Genomic DNA, 26479 nt, shown 5'->3' on the forward strand with positions numbered 1-26479 from the left:
TTGAAAGGGATGGTAATTTACCGCACATAGTCTGCTTTGGAGAGTTTGTCAGTCAGGGATTCTTTTGGATTACGAGTTCCAAATTAAGTATGTCTTCTCTTACATCTGAGTCAGAGCAGTTGAAGTTCACCAGTCACATAACAACACAGGGTCTGTAACTCAGTAGATGTGCAGAAATTGCTGTAGTTATTATGACTCAGATTGTCCCTTCTCATAGTAATACCTGCAGGAGGGGTGGCTGGGGATCCCCACTCCAGAGTTCTTAACTAATTGTTCCGTGGAATTGTCTCCATGGAATAAGTCCTGGGGTCTCCAAATCTGGATACTCTAAGGGAGGCCAGGGGTGTTCATATGGAGACCATGTGTTTCCATGCCAGTTCTGATCCTTGGTGGCTATCAACCCCTCAGCTCCTTAGCAGCACAGCTCCAGTACAGCCTCATTATCAGGGATTCCCTCTGGCCTTATCTGTCCTCCGCCTTAGTGTGTGTATATGAGCAAGAGAAAAGAGAGACTCTCAGTGGAAAAGATAATATAGGCCCTAGGCTATATTATTTCTTCCTGGGAATCTCTGTGAGGATGAGGAAGGACAAAATTGTCCAAGGCCCTAGTCTATACTTGGCCTATCCAGTTCCTGCCTCCTATACCAGTGTGTAGACCCATGGAATGGCTTCTGAGGGGGCAGAGTTGCTACACAGGTAGTTGACTCCCCACTTTTGCATTTCAGGTAAAGCAAAGAACTCATGGAAATGTTTGATTCTGGGAACAATGATCTAGGCCTACATGTGGAAGAGCCCATAGTTTGGTGTTTTAATTCTTTATTTTGAATGGGTGGGCCTGCACCATTTGGGATCAGAGAACAGAAATATGTTCCTGAAGTCCTCTTAAGACCCAATCCTGAGACGATCTGAGTGCCTCCTGTAATTGCAATGGGAGCTAATCACTTCTCAGGAAAGTGCTCAGTATCTTAGAGGAGCATGTTCTTAATATACTCTTCCATTTAAGCAGTGTAACAATTTAAGCAGGGCTTTTTTCCCAAATCTTTCAGGAGTCAGCTATATTTTTCTAGGTTTTATTGTACTCTTGAAATAATATGTAGCTGATCTGCAGCACCATTACTTTTAGTTGTATCTTTGAACTCTCACAAAATTGGAAGTCTCAGAGGGACATTCAGAAGTTTAGACACAAAGAAAAGCTAAGCTGTATCACTCTCAGAAATATTCTCCTCTTCGTATCTACTGGCCACATTCATTCCTGGATTTTCCTTTACAATAAGCCACTTAACACATATCCGTTAATGTTATGAGCATCAATTAAAAGTGAAGTGGACCAATATTAATATAAACTATACCTCTAGCATTTGCGTGTAGATTCATTTTTATTAAGTGCTAACACCATGATATGAAATTATTGTTATGATCAAAGTGCTAGGAACAGAGGATCTGTGCCAGAGCCAATTGAAGTCAATAAGAGTCCTTTCAGTAATATCAGTGGGATTGGGATCAGGCCCAGGGAGTACACGGGAGGCATTTCAGAGTTAAATCTGCTTGCTGATGAATGACAGTGGGGTGTTTTTATAACAGATAATGCCATCTTGTATTCCCAGATTGGACTGACATTTGCTATCGTGTTTGGAGTCATTATATACAGAATCTCCACAGCAGCAGCCTTAGCCCTCAGCTCAACTCCCTCTGGCCGGTCTAGTGTTAGAGTAACTGTCACTGCAACTGCAGTTATTATTAATCTGGTGGTGATCATCATTCTGGATGAAGTATATGGCTGCATAGCCAGGTGGCTAACTGAGATTGGTAGGTATAAATCATTGTCAGTTCTATTAGATCAGTTATTTCGTAAAGTACAAAAACTACTTATTTACATAGCATCATTTTCTAACTTCGGACAGATGAGCAAAAACAGGAAATTCAACCTAAGGCTGCAATTCTATCTCCTTAGCTTAAAGAAAAAACATCGAAGGGCACATGAAATTGATTTTATTTTTAGCTGCTTTTTCTCTCCACTGCTATTGCTCCAGTTATGACTGGGCAAAGTGGTTCTGGATAAATTAAAACTCTTGTGCCCAGTCATAACTTATTTTGGAGATGCAACTTATTTTGGGTCTTTCTAAGGTTTGGTAATGTACAGATACTTTTTCTTTTTCACTTCCAATCATTATTTATTTAGCACAGAAAATATAAAGCCATGGAAAAAGGAAGTGCCAAAACACTGTGGAACCAATTTTCTTGTGCTATTTTTAGACAGGACCAGAAGCAGAAGGGCCAAAAATTTTATCATGTTTTATGCTAGATCCATACTAATTTTACAGACACAAGTAGTTTGGATATTGTCATTGCAAGTGAGATTGCACTCACAAGTGAGATTGCAGACACAGAGTTGTTATCAAATTGGGCCTATTGTTTGAGAGATACTGTAAAGTAGGTCCCCAAATTACCTTTCTTTTTTCTCTAACCAATTTTCTTATCTTCCCCTGCCATAACTGTTTGTTTAAATGTGCAGTTCTGTCATCAATACAGCTGGCATGTTCCCATGGACTTCACTTGAGGACAGCCCTCCTGTTTTGTTATGCTTTTTTGTTGTTTTTTAAAATCAGAATAAGTTATCTATGTGGCTTGTTTCTTTTCCCATTGCCTTCGGTCAGATCAGGTTTCTCCACCTCAATTTAAATATGTTCATATTTCCTTAAGGGGATAGTTGTTTGAATTACATTAGGGAGTTTTCCAAAGTCCCAACTTCGTAGACTCTTAACGCTTTCCAGTCCAGAAGTTTCCTTTATGTGTGTCTTGTTTACTTCAGAGGTCCCAAAAACAGACAAGAGTTTTGAAGAGCGGCTGATCTTCAAGGCGTTCCTTCTGAAATTTGTCAATGCCTACACTCCCATTTTCTATGTTGCTTTCTTCAAAGGCCGGTGAGTAACCTAGACATGTAGTTTGAGATTATTTTTGTATGCCCATGTTCTGGTTGAGTCTCGGTGTGCAGCTAGTACTGGGAGTCTTAAATACATCTACAGATAGTGTGTGATCCATAGAATTTTCTCTCTCGCTCGCTCTCTCTCCTAATGCTTCCCACTTTTCTTTCTCATCTCCCCATGTTGTCTCATTTTAAGTGAAATTTGTTTATTTTTCTTTTTTACATGTACTTTTAAAATAAGTTTGCAGATATGTGTCTGTAATACTTAGGATGTACCTAGAAAACTTCGTAAAAACTTTATAATTTAACTAATTCACCAATTAAATTTAAAACAATAAAATTAAAATATTCCAAACACAAGTACCTAAAATTGTCCTTTTTGAACTTTACTATGTGATGACAAATTATTAACTGATCCTAAAGTCCTTGTACATGCGTAACTCTCACTCAAAGCATTAGCTCTTTTACATGGAGGACTGAAGGATCAGATGTATAAAAAAGGTAGAACATAATTCCAATCATTGTTTCCAAACTCTCCTAGATTTGTTGGACGTCCTGGAGACTATGTCTACATTTTTCATTCTTTCCGAATGGAAGAGGTAATCGCTATTCAGCATTGATCAAGAAAATAACAGTGAATCACGATCAGATGATTTGGCAAAAATGCTGACTTAATCTCCTTTCTTGGCTTTAGTGTGCCCCTGGAGGTTGCTTAATGGAATTGTGTATCCAGCTTAGTATTATCATGTTGGGCAAACAGCTGATTCAGAATAATCTCTTTGAGATTGGTATCCCGTAAGTAACATAGTTACCTTCATTTTATACCATTCGTAAAGTACACTGCATATCAACCTTTTATGATGCAAACATCTGGCTTCTTTTGGTTTATAGTCCTCATGCAAGGGATCTGTACAGTAAGACTATGCCTGCAATATAGCTGCACCTTTGCACCCCACAGCATTTTCAAACTCCTCGTGTGTTTTTGTAACATGCAGACTTCTTAGAAAAGTGTTAAAGACTATTGATTTTATACTCTTTACAGCTGAGTTTGATGTTCAGCATTTGGTTCAGTTGTTAGCAGATTTGAATATCAGTGAGTGCTGATCCCTAATGACTTGTCTTTACCTTTGGCTTTTACACAGTTTTTGTACAGATTATGGAAACTGATGACATAAGGCTTTTTTGTGCCTATTGCGTGAATTTAACTGTCATTCCTGAAGCATCCAAACAGGGGTGGGGTGGGGTGTGTTTTAATGGGGAAAAAACCTGCTAAGATAATCATTTTTGTTTCTTCCAGAAAAATGAAGAAATTAATAAGATACATCAAATTAAAGCGACAACGCTCTTTAGATCATGAGGAGCATATGAAAAAAAAACAACGCTATGAAGTGGACTATAACTTGGAGCCTTTTGCTGGGCTTACTCCAGAATACATGGAAATGAGTGAGTGAAGTGGAAAATAATTAAATTTAAACTGTAATGACTTTAACTGTGGAGACGGTGAGTTGAGTTCTTTGAACTAGCAGATATGATTCATGTTACACTACTTAATAAAAATGTCCTCCCTGGCAGTAACTGAAACCCTGCTGGCTCCTACGGATGACTAACTGGTTCATGTGGTATGGCATAATGGCCTGGGTGTACGTATACTACTGTCCTAGAGTGGCTAACTTAGAGAAGAGCCCTATAACAACAGCTCAAGTGGAAAAGGGCTGGCTTCTACCTCCCATACTATACATTTGTGGTAATAGCTGACAGCCATGGTTCCATATACCTCGATACAGTACTGAAATACCAGATGTTATCTGTTGATCTTTGTTACAATAACAGTAACACACAGTTTGAAATATACTATATTTATAGCACCATGTACATTTGGCTCCAAGAGACAAATTTTACTTTCAGTTGCACCCGTGTACACCAGCGATAATTCCACTGAAATTAGGAGAGTTAATTCTGGTTTAAGAGAGCACAATATTTGGCACTGTTACCTGAATTCTGGGCTGAATCATCACAGATACTCCGGCGATCTCACACAGATCACACACAAATTGTTATTAGTAACTAGGGCTGTCAATTAATCACAGTTAACTCACGTGATTAACTCAATTGCACTGTTAAATAATAGAATACCAATTGAAATGTATTAAATCTTGTGGATGTTTTTCTACATTTTCATATATATTGTATTCTGTGTTGCAGCTGAAATCAAAGTGTATATTATTTTTGCTTGCAAATATTTGCACTGTAAAAATGATTTAAAAAATAGTATTTTTCAATTCACTTCATACAAATATGATAGTGCAGTCTCTTTGTAATGAAAGTGCAACTTACAAATGTAGATTTTTTTACATGACTGCACTCAAAAACAAAACAATGTAAAATTTCAGATCCTACAAGTCCATTCAGTCCTACTACCTGTTCAGCCAATCGCTAAGACAAACAAGTCTGTTTACATTTAATGGAGATAATGCTGTCCTCTTCTTATTTACAATGTCACCAGAAAGTGAGAACAGACATTTGCATGGCACTTTTGTAGCTGGCATTGCAAGGTATTGTTTGTTTACATTTAATGGAGATAATGCTACCCTCTTCTTATTTACAATGTCACCAGAAAGTGAGAACAGGTATTTGTATCGCACTTTTGTAGCTGGCATTGCAAGGTATTTATGTGCCAGATCTGCTAATCATTTTTATGCTCCTTCAAGCTTCGGGCACCATTCCAGAGGACATACGTTCATACTGATGATGCTCATTTAAAAAAATAAGTGTTAATTAAATTTCTGACTCAGACCTTGTGGGAGAATTGTATGTCCCCTGCTCTGTTTTACCCACATGTTGGCATATATTTCAAGTTTATAGCAATCTTGGATGATGACCCAGCATATGTTGTTCATTTTAAGAACACTTTCACTGCAGATTTCACAAAACGCAAAGAAGGTACCAGTGTGAGATTTCTAAAGATAGCTACAGCACTTGACCCAAGATTTAAGAATCTGAAGTGACTTCCAAAATCTGAGAGGGATGAGGTGTGGAGCTTGCTTTCAGAAGTCTTAAAAAAGCAACACTCCAATGTGGAAACTACAGAACCCAAATCACCAAAAAAGAAAATCAACCTTCTGTTGGTGGCATCTAACTCAGATAATGAAAATGAACATGTGTCGGTCTGCACTGCTTTGGATCGTTATCAAGCAGAATCCGTCATCAGCATGGATGGATGTCTTCTGGAATGGTGGTTGAAGCATGAAGGGACATGTGAATCTTTGCACATCTGGCACATAAATCTCTTGCGACGCCGGCTACAACAGTGCCGTGAGAACACTTGTTCTCACTTTCAGGTGACATTGTAAACAAGAAGCGGGTATTATTATCTCGTGAATGTAAACAAACGTGATTGGCTAAAGAAGAAGTAGGACTGAAGGGACCTCCAGGCTCTAAAATTTTACATTGTTTTATTTTTGAATGCAAGTTTTATTGTACATAATTCTACATTTGTAAGTTCAACTTTCATGATAAAGTGATTGTACTACAGTCCTTGTATTAGGTGAATTGAAAAATACTATTTCTTTTGTTTTTTTACAGTGCAAATACTTGTAATCAAAAATAAATTTTAAGTGAGCACTGTACACTTTGTATTCTATGTTGTAACTAAAATCAGGATATTTGAAAATGTAGAAAATATCCAAAAATATTTAAATAAATGACTTTCTATTATTAACAGTGCGATTAATCACAATTAATTTTTTAATCGTTTGACAGCCCTATTAGTAATTGATTAATTAGTACTTAATTTAAGCATAGAGTGTCAGCTTACTGTTGTTGAAGCAGTGGAAAGGTGGCTGTAATCCACCTTCCCATTCCCCTCATCCTGGAGGATGCTAAGAACTGCTCTGTGTTATACTGGTTGCTGCAGTCTCATAAGGACCATTCCAGGATTGATTGAAGTGCATTCCAGCCCCACTCCCAGCATGACTCCTCCCTGCCTCTGACATACTCCCTGTTCAGATGGGGAGCAGGTGGCCTAAAGCTGGCTAAACCATCTTTGCATCACTCAGGGGATTTAATTATGTCAGAAGAATTCCCAAGTGCCCCTTTAGGGCATCTTCATGGTTGGTTTGTGCTGCCTGACCAGCACAAACTATCAGAACAGGAACTTATTGGATGAAGTACCAATTAATCAACTATATATTGAAATTTGTGTGAGATATAACTCGCAAGTGTCTCTCCATGGTTAGGGTTTGTAGAAACATTTAGGGGGTAAGCATTAATTTGTTGTAACACACCAAAGCACAGTTCATAAATACAGAGCGCTCTGAGTGACACAGATTCTCTTTTCAGTTATCCAGTTTGGATTTGTAACCTTGTTTGTTGCATCCTTCCCACTGGCCCCTTTGTTTGCGTTATTGAACAACATCATTGAAATACGTCTAGATGCAAAGAAATTTGTCACTGAGCTTAGAAGACCGGTTGCAGTCAGAGCAAAAGATATAGGTAAGTAAATTATCTCATGACTAGGCTATTTGGTAATGTTACTCCTTTTTTTTATTTATTGATTGATGGCAGGAATTTTTTTTATGCTGTTGGCTTAATTAACAGGAAGTTCTTTATAGTACAATTGAAAACATTAGAGTGTAACTTAGCTATGAATTGTCATAACTTATCAAAGCTTTACTTTTAAAATATTAAGAGCAGATTAATCTTTTATTAAGTAAGCATCAAACATCTGAGGATCAGGAATGATCAATAAAACAGTGAGATATAGTGCATGGTTTTCCCCATCTGTCGTTCTTCCTGGCCATGCAGGTTTTATTGCGGAAACAAAAGCTTCTGCATTAAAAACTCCAGTTCCTCAGCTGGGCAGGGGAGATACATAGGGGCAAAGGGGAGACTGAGTGACTGCTGAAACATGTGGGAGTTATTTCAGCTGCTTGCTTCCTGGCCAGTATGAATTCTGGGACATTGGAAGCTAGACACAGCAGCGGACCTGGCTCAAACGAGGTCCTACAGTTGCATAGAAGCACAATACCAGATCTGCTACCTGAGGATCTCTTGACGACAGAGGAGATGAGAGATGGATTTGCCCCTGCAAACTGTTTTCCCTCATTACCAGTTAATTGGATGCTGGAAATTCACAAATAGAAAACTCATTGAAAAGAATTATTCAAGTTATAGTGTAAGTCAATATGAGCAAAGAAAATCTACTGTTAATTACCATACAATGTGTTCCCCAGTTTGGGGGCATTTCTAAATGCCCCCCATTGTGCCTAGGTATTGAAGGACACGTGAGGGATTGTCTCTGTGGTCTTTTCCATTCCTTTTGTCAAGTTTTGCCCTCACCATCACATCATTTTTTCTGTAGTTTGTGTGAGTTCCCTGGCTTCTTCAGCAAGTGCTGTGTTTTTGAAATGTCTGCTTGTTGTAAATCAGTGCTATTGAGATCATTTAGGAGAATTTCAGATTAACTGAATTTCTGCCAAGGTTCCAAGGGCCAAAATATCACCTTGTCATGAGGAAAACCACACGAGGCTTGAGACAGGAATCAACAGAAAGAAAGGAGGAGCATGCATAATGAGAGGGGATGTTCTAGCCAATAGAAATCCTATGCAATCATTGGCAGTGAGCAGGGGCCTGCTCCTGCTTCCCACAATGAGCTCTTCACCAAGCACAACTTGCACACCTCCCAAGATTGGCCTTTAAACAGGAGCAGGAGAAGGCCCTATATCTGATTCTGTTACAACTTTGCTGGAAAAACAGATGCATTTGTCTACTCACCTAGTTTTTCTGAAACATGAATTAAGTCACTGTTGCTAAATAGAGATATACTAACAATGACCAGATTTAGAATAAATGATGAGAAAGGTGGAGTTGACTGTATGCTTATTCATAGGTGCTAGAACTAGGAGTGCTGCCGCACCACCTGATTTGAAGTGGTTTCCATCATATACATGATTCACAGTTTGATTCATAGACTCATAGACTCATAGACTCGTAGGTCAGAAGGGACCAATATGATCATCTAGTCTGACCTCCTGCACAAAGCAGGCCACAGAACCCTACCCATACACTTTTATAACAAACCCCTAACACATTGATGGTTATCGAAGTCCTCAAAAATGTGTTTGACAGCACCTCAAGCTGCAAGAGATCCGACGAGAAGATACCCATGCCCACGCTGCAGAGAACGGGCGAAAAACTACTCAGGCCCTGCAAATCCGCCCGCTGGAGAAATCCATTCCCCAACCAATATGGCAATCAGCTAACCCTATGAGCATGTGGGCAAGACTCATACAGCCACACCCAGGAAAGAATTCTTGCATAACTCAGATCCCATCCCATCCAGCATCCCCCAACACTTGAGCAGACTATCTGCTGATTAATACCAAGATGCAATTGCCCAATTAAACTATCCCATCAGTATCATCCTCTCCATATCTTATCAAGCTTAAGTCTTAAAGCCAGATAAGTCTTTTTGCCCCCTACTGCTTCCTCGGAAGGCTGTTCCAGCACTTCACTTTCCCTAAGTGTGTAGAAAAGCCTTCGTCTAAGTTCAAAGTCTAAATTCCTAATATCATTATTCTCCCATATTCGGTCCTTGTGCTACATTAGTACTAAGCTTAAATAATTTCCTCTCCCTCCCTAACGTTTAACCCCTGATATATTTATACGAAGCAAGCAATCCCCCGCAGCCTTCTTATTGGCCGGCAAACAGCCAAGCTCTTTGAGTCTCCTTTCTAAGGCAGGTTTTACCATTCCTCGGATCATCCTAAAGCTTCTCTGTAACCTGTTCCAGTTTGAATTCATTCCTCTAAACTGGGACACCAGAACTTCACGAGACAACGACAGAATATCTAATGGAGATGACTAATGTGGGGTTCACTCCACAGACAGAAAAAGACAGACTTTCTTGTAAGTGTAATATATAAGATGACGACCACTAGAGGTGTGAGTGAGCTAACACATTAACACCATAGGGAATAGTCAATTAGCTGCTAATGACCCAATCCTTATCCATCCTCTACTTGTCAATATGACTTAACGCCTGAAGGGTCTAATGGACTTATCTATAGCATTAGCATGTTAATCGCCTCAGAAGATTCCACAGCTCTCTTAAGTCGTATTGTCTATTGTAAGTTTGATCTTTCCTTTGGCAGAAATTAGACCGGACCCTGACTAACTCTGTCATTGAGTATGGGTTACAGAGAATGGCCTGGAGTGCTTCATTAAAGACATCGCTGACCACTTGAGTTGTCTTTGAACGCAACCAATACCTTATGATTTCCTGATGTCAGACCTTCGATCAGATGTCATTTTCTATTCTTTTGTGTCACGAGGATGTCGGTTGGCCAATGTAATACAATCTGGCTTGACGATGGCTTGGCAATTCGTAGCGGCACACTGATGGAAAATATCATGTGGATAGGAATTCGATGTCAAGTGGGAACGCAGCCACCGCATCCAAGGCGTGTGGATTAGATGTGTAGATTTCTATCGAGAAGGATGTACTACTCTTCATATATAAAATTCATGTGGCCACAGCAGGCTGGATTGTGAAGTCTTGTGTCAATGTAGCACCATATTCCGACTACCAAATTGGCTTTCTCATGTGCACAATAAGCAAATCTCATAGAAGGATGTAGCTTCCATCTCATCTAGCATGGCCGAACAGTTTACAAAATCTCAATGTCACCTCCGCCAGTTGTGGTAGCTCGTACAGAGGTGGGATAGCTCCTATAAATCTTTCGGCTCTGTATAGTAGTAACTCCCGCCGTTTAGCCTTCATGTGCCTCTTAGAGTCAGACAACAGTACCGCGTGAAAGTGCACAGATCCGCATTTATGACCTTAACGTGTGGGCAGACCTATTGAATTATAAGAGGTGTTATCAATCTTCAGACGTACTAACAAGGACTGACTGAAGGAGATCCTCATAGAGTGTAAAGAGCGGCGAAAGAGTAAGTAATGAGACAGGTCATAGGAACGTTGCTGCTGTGGTTAATGACAGTGTCGAATGGTATATCACTAAAAGAGATGATTTAAAAAACCAAATTAGTCACGCACGATTTCGCGCTGAGGCCTTTTAGTCTCTATTAGAGAACTCCTGGTGAGGTAAGTAGTGAGAAGCGCCAAGGAGAAGATAACACGCTGGGAATTACAACTCATGTAATCACCATCTCACCACCCGTGCTAGACAACGTAACCTCACTGGCCCACTGCCCCGGACACAAGATGAGGGAATTAACACCTTCCATGACTACTGAGATAAGCCCAAATAAGAAATCTTACAAGTTCTGGGTATTCGACGGGGACACTTCGCGCGCTCTCAGAAATACTGCACAGTTCCATGATCAAACACAAACCTCTTCTCTTTGCCCTCCTAGCATGCCCTTCCCACAACGCAACTTTCATCCTTATCTTTCAGTGGCACACACCATACGAACGGTGTGGGGCTCACCAATCTAAAGCTGTAACTAACATCCACATGTGGGAACCCATGTCAACTTTCAGGGGCCATACCCCTCAGTCCTTACACTACGCACAACTGGTAAGAGCTTAGTATACTCTCTTGCTGAGCTAGCCTCTGATTAGATTAGTCGGATGACAGCCAGCCTACCTTCCCGACTGGCAGTCCCTGGCAAATGACGAGGAGCTGCTGCTGCGAGGGTCTAAAGTAGCCTGGTTGCGAGGTCTGAGGACAATTCACATGCACGAGCAATGCAGACTGAACCTCAGAATCGCCAGCCTGGCCATTCTGGTCATGCTCGACAACGATATCGCGAGCATGATGAACAGGTCTGCGTTCAGATTTTTAATCGGAGCACTAGGAAGGTTAGGCCCCCCCGCATTTATATAGGAGGTAGAGGATCCCATGAATTGCCTTCCCGCCGATCATTCAGCGGCCTGTCCTGTCTAAATCCCTGTGAAATTGCTTTCAGCTCTCGCAAATACACCTCAGTTACCATTGACCTCAAGTCCTGTAATCTACTTTCCTCTCTCCTTTAAAAATTTTCCAAGACTTAACATACTACACTCTTCAGTTAGCGTGATCCACATCAGTCAATGAGAACCAAGAACTTGAGCCTCAGGTCCTCTGGAGTAAATGAAAAGCTTTACATGCCCTTGAGACACCAAGATGCATCCAAAAAGGGTGTGGGAATAGCAGGGTCCCGCTGAACTAGCTCAATCCACGGAGTTCCCGGTCACTATGTACCTTTTAACAAATTATTTCTTTTTTCTGCCCATTCTGTCACTTTGAGTAGTAACGTGAATGATGCAGACTCATGAACAACGTTAGCAATTCTCAGCGTACGGCCACAACCAAAAATAAGCGTTATTGCACATTCTACTGGGCTTTCTCACCTCTTAACAGTCACTGCATCTAACACACGAGTGAGAGATTAAAGATTACTATTTTGTTAGCGGAGTCCATAAATAAATGGAGCTCAGCTGCATATTTCGAGTGCATCCGCTGCCAGAAAGCTCCTGACGGTCAAGACTAAATTTAAATGGAATAATATACCACTATTGACCAAGAAATGATGAAATAATGTCTTGATCTTAATGTTCTGCATTCTTATTTCTGCAATGCTTGGCAAACTGCTTCCTTGACCGATCTTTGTGAGTCATAAAACTACTATGTGCAATATACTATGGGAATTTTTATTCTATAGACACATACGGTTTTGAAAAATATTGGCTTTCTGAAACTGAGCAGTTTTTGTCAACGAATGGAAACTCCAAAAGGTCACTGAGAAACTAAGAAGTGAATAGGTAGATATCCTCATTCTGTGTTACCTCTACCTGCAAGATGCGGTAAATATCCACCTCCAATATCCTCATTTCCCGTTTATCATCATCCTGATGATCAATTCACTACATTACCTCTTCGCCACATCCACTACATCCTCACTAGTTCTATATTAAAGACACTTGAGGGCGAGTACTATTTAGATATTGGGCCAGCCTAGATTATCCTTTAACGCTCCATTCATCCTCAGTGATAGCGGGCCACTTCTCTTCTTTTTTGTTTTCTTTTAATTTATCGTGGATGTAAGAACCATTTTCACTCTTACAGCAGTAATTCATAAACACTATTCCTTTTTGTCTTGTTGACTTTTTAATTGGTTTATTCTCCTTTTGAGGCAGTCCAGTTTACATGGGCTTTTAGCCTTCCTCATTTATCCTACATGTTCTGACCTCACTAAGTAGCTTCCCTTGCAATTGCCGCCTGTCATTCCACTCCCTGTAATGCTTTCTGCTTTATTTTCGCTTAAAATATCCCCTCTCTGGAGATCTTGCTCAACCGCTGGGCCCTACAACGTCTCCCATGGTTTTTTCCCCTTTTTGGCGGACAGGGCTGCCGACAGTTGTCGCAGCATGCGACTTAAAGTATTATCAGGGCCCTCTCCGATTTAATCACAGTTCCTCCATCCAATCCACTTCCCAACTATTCGCTTATCTTTAAAATTAGCCCTTGAGAAGTCAAAAAACTATATCCCAATCTACCTTATGTTTATTCTCCATCTAATTTGAACTGAATCAGCTCATGATACTCGAACCAAGGTTTGTCCCCTACCACCATTTCTTCTACAGGTCTCACTGCCACCAAACAATTCTCCAATGGCATCCCTCTTGTCGGTAATTCACTACCCTGGTGAAGAATCTAAATCTGCTATCACATCCAGAAAATCTGACCTATTTATCTTGCAAGCACTTTGTCCCCCAGTCTATGATCATGGAAGTGAAGCTCTCCATCGATCAGCACACTTTTCACTTAGTGGTTTACTTGGTTTAAAGACATATAAGAGGTCTCTATCCATATCCAATCAGATCCCGGACATCTGAGCACACCCACCAGCACTATCTAGGGGAAGGGCCTAGTAGCTTTTTTACCCGGTGTGATTTTTGCCCAGACCGACTCTGTCTATCCATTCCATCACTTCTTATTTCATTACAGTTAACCTCATCATTGATGTACAGTGCTACCACCACCTTTGCTTTCTTCCTGTTTTTTCTAAACAGTACATAGCCTTCGATACTTGTACTCCAGTCATGAGTACTATTCCACCAGTTCTGTTATCCCTATAATTTGGTTTCACTTCCTGCACCAGTAGCTCCAGTTCTCCATCTTGTTACCACTGAGCTCCTCGCATTATGTACGACATTTTAATTTTGGCGTTTGGCCGTCAGTGACATTCTTTACCCCGTTGTGCACAGTTCTAACCACCAGCTCACCTGTTAGTCTAGTTTTTCTACTCCCTATTCCTCCTTGGGTCAATTCTTCGGTCCACAAGGGTATCCCCTCTCACTTTGTTTACTTCCCTCTCCAGGTTAAATTCTGGCGTGGAGATCTCCTGGACATCTCCCAACCATCTCCCCCTACTTCTAGTTTCAAGCTCTCTTAATGAGGTGGCGAGCTCTCCATCCTAAGAAGTCTATTTCCCTCTTACTTAAGTGAAGTCCATCCCGAGAGACAGTCGTCTGTCCGTAAATGCTTCCCAATGACTGTAACCACAGCCCTCCTCATAGCCCACTGCCTGCCATCTGTTAATCGTCACATCTTGTCACTCCTTCGTCGCCTGCTCTTCAGGAACTGGCAGAACTCCGCTGAAGATCACCTTGAGCCTCGATTTCCTTTGAGCGTCTTCCCCAGTCTGGACATAGTCCTCCTTGATACAGTCGAGCGAGTAACTAGCCGTATCATTCGTTCCCACATGAAGGACAATCAACAGATTCTTTCCCGCTCCCGCAATGCCTCTCAGCACCCCCACTATACAATTTGTTTCAGGCACTCCTGTACTTATTAGTTGCTCCGGGTTTATCTTAATTGCATAGGATTTTCTAGGTTACAAGATGCTAGTCCCTGGAAATTTTATGCATAGTAAACACGCACCAGATCAGTAGATGTTAGACAATTCATCTTGATTGTCAAAGCTACAGAAGCTCGAGTCCCAGCTGGGGTGCTGTTTTGTCATGAACTGTGGCCTTATACATCCAGATGCCGGAGTCATTGGCACAGATCAAACCTATGACATTCAGTACCAAAAGCATGGGCCCCTAGTACTTGAGCTAAAGGAGAACTCTTTTACCTGCGATTAGTAACCAGAAGATTATTACAATCCTGGGGGACAGTCGCAGGTAGGATACGTTATCAGATACACAAAATCAATGTGTTATACCAAGACACCACAGAATGTAAGGAGAGACTGGGCAGTGAGACTGGATGATCTCTGTGCATTGTCCTTCCACCACACCTCCAGAGATGATACTAAATTAATATGCTGTCAGTATAGCTTTTGAATGCACAGCCTCCGTACTGTAGAAACCAGGCTCAGGGGTTCCCAGATACAGTGAAGTGGGCAGCAAGGAGAAACCTTACCAGAGTGGCTCCACTGGAACCATGCTGCTGGTGAGGAACGCAGAGGCAATGCAAAGAAATAAGGCATCCATGTGGAAAGCCCTGGTTTATGACAGATCCCTTAAGACTGGTATTCTCAATCGGGCAATATATTCTGCAAAGGGATCTTCTGTGGAGATTCTCGTTCCCCATGTGTCATTTTTTCCTCCTTCCTACCAAAAATTATTTGGGCCCATTTGATCAAACTTCCTGATTTTTTTCCATATGTACCCACTACTCTCTTCCATTTTGCAGTAACCTTGCCGTCCCTTCCCTTCCCTTCCCCCACAAAAGAGTGGCTGCTCAGGAGCTTTTAAAAATGAGGCAGGTGTCTAAATATGAATGTATGGAGCCATATTTTAGGTTCCTGTTGTATGAAATAGGGTTTGTTACAAACTGAAGACATTAAAAACCTAAATAAAGCTGTAGTGATGTGCAGTCATGAGACGTGGCAGATACATGATATTTTCAGTTAACAATGACAAGTTTAACAATCTGAAAGCATTCACCACCATGTTTGTCTTTCCCTTAGGAATCTGGTATAATATCCTCAGAGGTGTAGGAAAACTTGCTGTAATAATAAATGTAAGTAATTCTTTATCAGTAAAATTTGAAAGCAATGGGCCTGATTCTCCACTCCATTACACTGGTTTTCTTCTAACTAATCTCCACTGAAGTCAGTGGAGTCACATGATTTAAAGCAAGCTAATGGACTAGAGAATCAGGTCCTGGGTTTAGTTTTACATAGTCACAGTGTATCATACATTATTTATGCATTATAAAAACTTACAAAATTAAAAGGTTCAGCACTAAACACTAATTGGCAATAAAAGCCATAGTAAACATGATCAGTGGTAGCCTTGCATCTTTTCCCAGACTATTTTTACTGCATCTGCTGACCTTAAACTAGCCTTGCTTCCTAGTAGTCTAGATATTTTGCAAGTATCTTTCCTTGACCACATTTTTAAACAAATGCTAATTAAAAAACCTGCCCCCCCTCTACACTTATTGGGCCAGACCTTCAATTGGTGTACGTCAGTTTAGCTTGACTGCATTCAGTTTACACCACCTGGAGATCTGTCTCTTAATGATGTGTTCCTATAAGGAAGACAAGATATGATCCATGTCCTTAGGACTCTGTGTAGCTACAGAAATTAATAAGAATGTTTTCATTTACTTCAGTGAATGCAGACTAGGCCCTTAGGAAAACATGCAAGACTACTTTGTGTCATACAATCAGACTGCTTTGGATCATTTGAGTCTTCAGAAAACTTTTAGACTGGGGTTAAAACAGTAGAATACTCTGACTTTTGTTTACATTTACACATTTGTCTGTGTTTGTGTCTGTGTATATATTTAACACAGGGCCTCTGAGAGCAGGTTCGGGCCCCGGGGAAAAAAATTTCGGGGCCCCAGCAAAGGCGGACTGGCTAAACAGAGCTGATGAAGCCAGGCCCCTTTCTGGACTGCCGGGCCCCGGTAATTTATACCAGCTTCCCTCTCCTCTCATCAGCCCTGATTACATGTGTTACACAAACAAACACTATTTCATCTCACAGTCCCTTCACACCCAACAAAAGTTAGATCTGTGTCAAAGTTACAAACAAGGTGAAAAGAGGGTCTAGAAACAACAAGAGAGGAAACAATGCTGGACATGTGACTCATTTTGAATACTGTGCATCTGTGGAGTCTCTGGTTTTCTCCCAGCCTTAACTTCTAAGGATGTGTTTTCCCCTTACATTATCTTATAAATAGATGTGGATGAAATCTTTCAACCAAACTTTTTTCAGGAAAAAAATGCAGATTTGGGTCAACTGAAACATTTCGCAAATTTGTATAGATTTTGTTGTATTGCTTTGGTCCCAAAAAAAAAAACCTACAAAAAAATTCTGAAAAAGTAAAAATGTTTCATTTCAAATGAAACATTTTGATTCAAAATGGCCTTTTATTTTGAAATTACCTTGAATTTCATCTTGTACAAATTTAAAAAAAGGCTCAAAATCAAAATGAAGCCTTTTGTTTTGAGTAGAACAAAACATTTTGTATGACCCAAAATGATTTTTTTTAACTTTTCTATTCACTAAAAGTTTTGAAAACTTTCATTTTCAGGTCAACCTAAAATTATTTTCTTGAATTTTTAGACTTGACAGAACTAAACAAATCTATTATTTGTACAGCTCTACTTTTAAACTCCTTCTCTAGCTACTAGACAGTTGTCACTGTGGAGTCTTCTTCCAACTTAAAGGAGAAGATGAGAGGCCACTCAGAGGCCTGTGCCACTCTTGAAGTGGTCCTCAGGATAGCAAAGAGTATATAACCCTCCAAGCAGGTTAGCTCCACCATGCACCTCAGTAACTTGGGAAGTGCTTTCTCCACTGAAGACTGATCCAAAACCCATTGAAATCAATAGAAAGACTTCCACTGATTTCAGAGGACTTGGGATCAAGCCTTCATTTCCAAGCAGGGAAGTCTCACAGAGGCAGCACCCAGAATTGCTGACAGAGCCAGTTCCCAGTCAGTCAGTCTTATATTTTGGTGTGCTGCCTTTAATTTCCCCTTTCTCATCTTTCCTGCTTCTCCTCTTTTGCCTTAGAAAATTCTTCCTATTCTCCCACATTCCTCCCTGCAATCTCTCTTCAGGCATTACCCACTGCTGTTCTCCTTACTTTAATCTACTCTCTGTTTTCTATCGTAGCACAAGTAAAACTTTTTGTACTGCACATACATGAGCTGAGTGCAAATTACAATCTCTTTCATGATAGCAATAAATGAGAAAAGCCAAAGGTATTGAGAACACAACTAAATTGGCTGTCCTTGTATTCTGTGTATCACGCTTCTTTATAAAACCTGAGGATAATATGAAATTTTAGTGACTGTAAAAAGGCCATCTGGCCGCATGCTTGTTGTTTTATCTTGATCTAGTTAAAAACCTCATTAAAATTAACAGATTTTTGCAAAGCAGAGGGCATTTAAAGAGTTGATTCACCATAAGTTATTTGCAGCACATAAAAGTACATCCAGAGCTATCAATCAGAGCTTATACAATCCATCTGGGACCAGTTGTAATTGGCGCAGAGGGAAACAGCATGGTGTTTTTGCTTTTTAGCAATGTTATTTTGAACAGTCATAGACTTAACATAATTAATACATGACAGCAAAGCACAGTAAATTGTAAGACACCTTTAAGGTTGGAAACATTACTGGTATTTAATAAGAAAAATACCTGCTATTTATTTATTCTACTCATTTATCTAAGAATAGCAAAAGACCAAAAGAAAAAACCAAACAAAAAACAACAACTCTGCAGTCTAAGAAACTCTAGAGTCTGGGTCTGATCTGATTGATCAAGTTGTAGTGATCTTTAGCAGTTTTTGCTACAAGGAGATCTTGTTCCCTTTTTGTTGTGATCAGCTACTATCTGATATGCAGGGCCAGTTGAAACACATTTATTTGGAGCCCCCATCTTCAAGGCCCAAAGCCTGGTCTACAATCTTCTCTTTCTGTCTACTCTAAACACAGAATGTGAGGGCTTGCGATAGTGGTTGGGAGGGAGCTGAAGTGGGAACAGAAAAAGTAGTGTGTCCAGGACTAGTGCATGTGTTTGTGGAATTTGAGGAATAGCGGATAGAGGTTTTGTGCTACATAAGGGTGATGGGGACTGAGTAACGAAAAAGGGGACAATGTCTGGATTCCCCAGGGAGCTCAAGTATTTACATAGCTTCAAGCTGGCTGAGATCTCTACTTATAGTTGACACCACGCAGCTCTGGAACTTGAGCAGCAAACATCACATTGATGGGGTTTCCATATCCTTAGTGACCATTGGGCTGCAGACTTAGACTTATTGTCTGAATCAGCCCACTGCATAACATTTCTTCAACTCATAAGCATTATGTGGGAAAGATACACTTGCGTATGTTATCCACTAAGCATTATCTGAATATTGCATTCATTCTTTACTCTTATGGCTTAGGCATTTGTGATCTCATTCACATCTGACTTCATTCCACGCCTCGTGTACCTGTATATGTACAGTGAGAATGGCACCATGCATGGCTTCGTGAACCATACGCTATCCTCTTTTAATGTCAGCGATTTTCAAGGAGGAACAGCTCCAAATGACCCAATGGAACTTGGCTACGAGGTTCGGATATGCAGGTACTCTCTTGAATGATAGTCATTTTAAATTATTTTCCCTGTTGAATGGAAGTACTAGCTTCTTCCTGTGTCTGGTGGGACTCATAGTTACACAGTCACATACCACCTGATTTAAGTCCTGTTATAGTCTATTGGTAGCTCAGTCTTTTTTATCCTATATAGAGAGCAGTTACCATTGAAATCTTTGCATATAGGTAAAGTTACCACAGCACTTGCAGCATATGCATTGCTTAGTTTGAAAAAAATGAGCTTACCATGTAAATGTTAAAAACTTGTCAGGGCATTTGCAAAGTGTTTATTGCTGACTAAGTATTTATCAACTATTTGCGTTAGAGGAGGGAGCAAAAAAAAAAAATACAAACCCAAGCCTCCAGCATTGTATGTAACTCTTCTATCCAACTTCAGGATCTAGCATGATTGATGAATTTAGGAATTTACAAAGTCATAACCATCATCCTTCCAGCTCAGGATAGGGCAACACCACTTCTTAATCATCCAAAGCTGCTGGTGAATCAGTGCAAGGCACTTGTCTCCTTTGCTTGACCAAAAAGCCTCTGCGTCACTTCCAGTCATTACAGAACTAAGGAAGATACTGGTAATCATATGAGGGTCTTCTGGAACATGCTACATTTTTGAGGCTTGTAAGATATAACATCACATAATGTTGTGCTGTGACATGATGTTTTGATGCAGTCCCTTCACAGCATACTGATGCTTTGGGGCAACAAGATGACATTTTGCCAAGATGTCACAGTATTGCATCATGATCCAGCTTGGCAGGAATCGATTTAAATCGGTAGATATCAGTAAACATCGATTTCAACTGCCGCACTGAAATAGATAGGGGAAAAAATATCCATTGGTTACAAATGATGCAAGTGCAGCCTCCCCCATGCACCTTGTGTCTGCAAAAAATGGATGCTTCTGGCTCTGCAGCAGCGCAGAGAGACATCTACAGCCTTGCTGTCACAGAGGTGAGGGAATGGGGCCATGGCAGAGAGGCTGTGGAGACTCTCTATGTGGCTCTATGGGGCCAGTGATGCTAGATCCCTTCAGCCCAAAGTGCAAGGAAGGCTATTGTCCTGGTGGAGCAGGGCAGAGCAGAATATTTCAGCTGGTCAAGAAATCTGGGTCAACATTGAAATGCATTCTTTGCCTAGGCTAACTTAGATATGCATCAGCTTCAAAATGTCCTCAAAGCCTGCAATTGGGGATCAAAGTCAAAAGCAGCAATGAGAGCAATTCAAACAGCAAAGATAAGGACAAAGATTGGAGACATTATAGAAAAAAAATATGGGATTTTGGTTTGTTTCTATTGGAAAATGACAGAAATTGACAAGAGGGGGAAAAAAGGTAGATCATTCAGAGTTTTTCTTAATTTATACTATTTACAACTATCGAAGAAATCAAAAGCTACTGTTAATATGCCTATTAAAATTAAAAATCACTTTTACTGTGACATGAAAGTGAAAACCAACTAGAATCAGCAAAGTTATCTACTCTTGCTACCTTTCCTTTCCGCTGTATCCCTGAGGTGATCTCTCTGGAGGGAAGAAATACCAGTTTGATTGAAATGTTTTCAATGTAAAATTATGACTAGAAGGGTAGAGTAGGCTTCATGGCCCAATACACAGCATCGTATTTTCTTTTCTCCTTTCCCCACAAATCCCTTTTTAATTCCCATTCCATCTTTTCTCTCACACTCCCTTTCTTCTTGTAAAATCACATTTCAGGATATAATTCCTGCATACATAGATAATAGAATGGTACTAATTTAAATTCTTCCATTTTTTGGTCAGGATACTTTTTAAAAACAAAATAAAATTGCTGTTGATACATCAGATTCATCGAATATATAAGCCAGTGATATAATGAAATTCTTTTCTCATACCCACTCAGCAAGAGCTTGGCTCCAATCTTCTGTTCTTCCTATGTGTGGAGATCTAAATATTGGAGTTCTGATCCACCATATCAATCTGAGATCAGTATTTTACTCTTATAGCTGAACCTGAAACACAAAATACCTCCCAAACTTGGAAAAAGTTTAGGTTGTGATCTGAATTTTACAGCTCAGCCCCTCTTTACTCTGAGTTTATATTGTTCATACTGATTAGAAAACAAACATTTAAGAGTCGTCATCTTCTAATCCACATAAAATTTGAAGGCTGTGTGTTAGTTTTGTCTTGTTTGGCTGGATTTTTACACAGCCTTTCTGTAAGAGGGATTTGTATCAAGGAGGTCTGAATTAGACTTTAATGCATATTCCGTACTAAATCCTAATTGTGTGAACATTTTAAAACAACATCCTTGATTTATTATGTCTTGTTTTACAGATACAAAGATTACCGAGAACCCCCATGGTCTGAAAACAAATATGAAATTTCAAAGGACTTCTGGGCTGTCCTAGCAGCAAGATTAGCATTTGTGATAGTTTTTCAGGTACAGTTTGATGTAAATCTTTTCAGACTCCTAACAAGGAAAGAGACATCACATATACATACATAAAACTATTCCTTAACTAAATGAGATGAATATCATTTACCAGTCAAAGGTCCTCCCTGAGGGCACTGATCTTCACAACCTTCTCAAGCATGATGCAAAGCCACAGAACAGCCATGGGATGTATCCCCCACAGGGATACACTGCTCCCTGCACCACATGCAGTGTATATAGACCAGTAACTTTAATGGGAGGTGAGACATCACTCAGGTCACATTTAAATCCTACAAGCAGGGGTTAAGAAAGATTTAAGAGCAGACTTGGAGTAACCAATGTGCACTCAGTACACTTGCACAGGGCCCCCAACATAAGGGGTGCTCTGCTCACTGGATTTGATGGCATTGCAATGGGCCAAACTTGAGTGGTGATGTGACCCCACGTCCCATGTAAAAATTATACTCATTCAAATTTGGCCTGGCCGCCTGCCCATCTTGTTCTGTGAGTGTGGGGCAGGCAGTGGGAGTGAAGAGAGTCACTGGGCAGCCAGGATTAGGAGGAGTCTCCCTAGCCCAGGACAGCACAGAGTGCTGGGCTGGGATGGGGAGGAATGGGGGTCCCACCGGTGAGCCCCCAGGAAGATCCCAAGGCAGTGGGTGAGGGACTCAGGGTAGTTGTTGGTAGGCTCTTGGGCAAGTGGAAAGGGATTTAGGGCTGTGGGTGAGGGATGGAAGCAAGTGGGGAATGTTAAGCAGTGGGGTGAATTGTGAGGGCTGTTGGAGGACAGTGGGGCATGTTGGGGGGCCAGGATGTGGGGGCTATGGCAACAGGGGCTGTGATTCTGGGGGCTTCAGTGGGGAGGGATGTATGTCAGGGCTGATGGGATACATGGAGGGCTGTCAGGATAAGTGAGGACTGGGGAAGGGTTGTTGGGATATATATTGGTCGGGAGGTACATTTGGGGCTCAGTGTGGTAGGTATGTATGGGTTGGGTGTGCTTCCTGAACGGCCCTCTATTCATGTTGTGCAAATCTGGCAACAGCTGGAGCAAAATTCTGAGCTGTCACAGCATCCCTCAGGTTTGCAGCCACTCCTCTGTCATGACAGCAGATGGTGTGGCAGTCCCTGGGCCTAATTTGAACCTCACCACTCCCAAGTTCTTGTGCTTGCTTCTCTGTGGGCGGCCCGATACAGCCTAATGGCCTCCCTCCACACAATCACCCCTTGGGAGGGGTAGTGTTTCCTAATGGCCAGAGTCTATATAAATTACTCCCAGCATTGGAGCAGTGCAGCCCAATGGCCGGAGTCCATATAATTTCCCCCCTCACAGAGGGTAGTGTGGCCTAGCAGCCAGAGTCCAGGTAACTTGCCCAAGTGTCAGGAAGTGTGGCCCAAGGGCCAGAGCCCATATAATCATCCCTCTCAGACAAGGTAGCGTGCCCTAGTGGCCAGAGTCCATATGATTCCCATGGTGTGAAGGGCTGGTAGGGGGACCCAGGCCACGCTCTCCACCGGGTCCTGACTCAGGGCTCTGATAGTGGCAAGTTCCCCTTGCCACCAGCTCGGCGGGATCCACCCAAAACATGCTAAGTGTCTGTGCGGCTCTAATGCCATTTTCCTCTAAAGTTCCCCTGGGCATTTCCTACCATAATCTCTGGGTTCTCTGCTTCGGGGGATCCTCTGTTCAATTCCCCTCCTGTGACGTACTCCGTCTGGCATCAGGGTGCATCCCAGCTTGGCTGGCTTCTGGATCCTGGAGCGCAGGCTGTCCCTCTTTGGAAGCTGACAGCGTGCCTCCTTGCCCTCCAGTGGTCAGCCCAGACTGAACAGCTCTGCAGGCTTTTATGCTTGTTCTCCAGTTGGAGCATGCCCAGCAGAGCCTCAGGGGCATGGCTTCCTCTGCTGGGCAGGAAGAATTAACCCCTATGGTATCAATGCAGTGCCGCTCTGCCCCATCACAGTCCCCAATTTCCATAGAACACAGGGCCTCAAAATTCTTTAAATCAAGCCTGCTTAAGTGGTACATAGGCTGCTATGATGGTCCTGAGTGGATTTCATCTACAGTCATTTCTGGAGCAGGCCAAAAAATGAATTTCTAGCCATGGAAAACGCCAAGCTTTCAAAATTTGATTTCCTCTGAAATTGGGAGGAAAAAGCCAAGATCTCTGCATGTTTTGCTAAATAAAAATATTTCATATAATGGATTATATAAACATCAAAATTGAAGTCAAAACTAAACATTTTGACCTTATTGAAATGTTTTGATACTATTCCATCAACATTTTTGACAAAATGGTTATGTTCCCATGAACTGTTCTGTTTTGTCAAATCAGCATTTTGTAACAGTGAACTGTTCCGTCAGAAAATCTCAGCCTTCTTAGTCATTTTTCATGCACTGTTAACGTCAAGCATAAACAGCCATATACCAACTACAATATTTCCCTCTGTATTCTCATTACTGTATATTTTCTGCATCAGTCAGGGAGACCTATCCCTACCATTTTCCCCTAGGTCGCCTAATATTTATGGAAAAGTGATGGTAAAGCTAAATAGCTGACACATGGAACTTTCAACATGCTTGTGACAAAGAGAAAGGCCCAGCCTAGAATATTGTCCCTTCTGAACTACAATAAAAATCTAAATATTTTCATTTCATTTGACCTTGCTAACATTTTCTTCAAATCTATTTTTCAGAACTTGGTCATGTTTATGAGTGACTTTGTGGACTGGATTATCCCAGACATTCCCAAGGATATTAGTCAGCAGATTCATAAAGAGAAAGTTCTCATGGTGGAGGTGTTCATGAAAGAAGAACAGGGAAAGCTGCAAATGCTAGAAACCTGGAAAGTCAAGGACATGAAAAAAGGTGAAAACTGTAACAACCACAGCCCCAAGCTCTCAAGGAGCCAAAGCGGGAGCATGTCCTCCTGCCATTCATATCACATTGATGTATAGAAGAGGAGGGTAGTTTTGTTTTGTTGAGGCATTCCATTGAGAAACAAGCCATCACTTAAAGGACAAGACTTGATTTATATACAACCAAGTGAATGTTTAAGTATGTGCAACCATTTTGCTCCCATCTTTGTGAGAAGTGCACTTCTTACAAATATGGAAGGCCACATTCTGTTTTGGATAGGAATTTTTTTTTAAAGTAACGCAGGGAATTTTTATATTTCATAGTTAGATAACACTGTGGATGTTAGTGTGTTTTAACAAAATGCTGGTACTTAAAAATGTTCTCTGAGAATCTGACTTTAGCTTATTAATTAAGAAATAACCAAAGTAAATTTCAAATAGTAATTTTAAATCTTTTTGGCAGTCCATTCCTGAAAGGCTTTGGGCAGATCTACAAAACATAAGCAAAGTTAATTTTACAATGTTCTCTAGCATTTCATTTAACAGAAGAAAGGAAACAATATAAACCTTATATGCCATCTTCAATTTCAAAAGATGCAGCTCAGCTCCCCTGGCAGACATAGTCTGGATTTGAACTTGCAGATCCTAGGCAAACAAAACTCCCATTGCAGTCACTAGGCTACATACACTGAAGCTGGTGCAGGGTAAATTACCCATTGGGAGATTCACACTATTGACAGGGATGTGGGGCGGGAGAGAATAGCTTTTTTTTTTTTTTTTTTTTTTTAAAGCTGGGACTGTATAGGGACCCTGCTAGCAGTCTGCTGTGCACTAGAGTCTTCCATTTGGGCACTTCCCCACTCAGAAAAATGAGAAGATGAAGTCAGCGCAGAGCATGTTAACCTTTATCCCAACTCTGCGCACCGACAGCTCTTCACTGACCCAAAAAGCTTGTCAGGTGAATGATTCATGTTGATGCAGGTGCTCCAGTGCCCTGGACAGTATTGTGGTCTTGTTATAGTCTACTAAGGGTTCTGAAGCAGTAGCAGCACAGCAGCAGCACAATTTCATAGAATTTCTCAGCAGCCAGAGCACTGTGGAGCATTTTCAAAAGTGTCCTGAATTAATGAGCACATGTATAGCTACAGTAATTTACACTGCCCCGCCTAATATCTAGGCACCATTGTTGCTGAAAGAATACACCGAATCCACCTTTTCCCACCAGCTCCTTCTCTACAGCTCACTCTCCTTTGCAATGAAGAGGAGGTCACACCATCACAGCCACTTTGCTTGGCTACAGTGTCCCCAACATGGCAGACTTTCTGATCCTAATAGCATCTACTATGCCAGGAAGAGTAAGGATAGATTCTGTGTGAATATGATCTTATTGTCTTTAATGGAAGTTTTGCCTACTCTGGAACTACAGGACCAGAACTTCAATTACAGGACTTTTATTTTGTCTTAAAATATGTTATCTTATATATAATATATATGTCATTTCCTTAAAATAAATCTAAAATCCTTATTTGGAATGCATATCCAGACCCCATCAGTGCAACTCTTTCATGTATAGTACATTTTTAGATTAAGGTTTGTCTAATGATAAACTGCACTTCCTAATAATATTGGTGCAATTAACCTCATTCCCTTTAACACCTTCTCTCGTCCATGGCACTTATACTGAAAACGGGAAGCTAAACAATAAACTAAACCAAA

General features: G+C 40.9%; 1 protein-coding gene across 1 annotated transcript in view; it reads left to right on the forward strand.

The window, feature by feature from the left end:
* The window catches only part of ANO1 (anoctamin 1), a 129247-nt gene extending 103122 nt beyond the window's left edge, over positions 1 to 26125 (forward strand). Inside the window, exons 18-27 of the mRNA XM_075065240.1 lie at positions 1605 to 1806; positions 2810 to 2921; positions 3465 to 3522; positions 3618 to 3718; positions 4221 to 4366; positions 7262 to 7414; positions 15848 to 15900; positions 19287 to 19471; positions 21805 to 21910; positions 24602 to 26125. Coding sequence (XP_074921341.1) covers positions 1605 to 1806; positions 2810 to 2921; positions 3465 to 3522; positions 3618 to 3718; positions 4221 to 4366; positions 7262 to 7414; positions 15848 to 15900; positions 19287 to 19471; positions 21805 to 21910; positions 24602 to 24862 — 1377 coding nt within the window. The 3' untranslated portion in view covers positions 24863 to 26125. The remainder of the gene's footprint in view (positions 1 to 1604; positions 1807 to 2809; positions 2922 to 3464; positions 3523 to 3617; positions 3719 to 4220; positions 4367 to 7261; positions 7415 to 15847; positions 15901 to 19286; positions 19472 to 21804; positions 21911 to 24601) is intronic.
* The last annotated feature ends 354 nt before the right edge of the window (positions 26126 to 26479 follow it).

This window comes from Chelonoidis abingdonii, chromosome 4 (genome assembly GCF_003597395.2).
Source record: "Chelonoidis abingdonii isolate Lonesome George chromosome 4, CheloAbing_2.0, whole genome shotgun sequence".
Classification (NCBI taxonomy): Eukaryota; Metazoa; Chordata; order Testudines; family Testudinidae; genus Chelonoidis; species Chelonoidis abingdonii.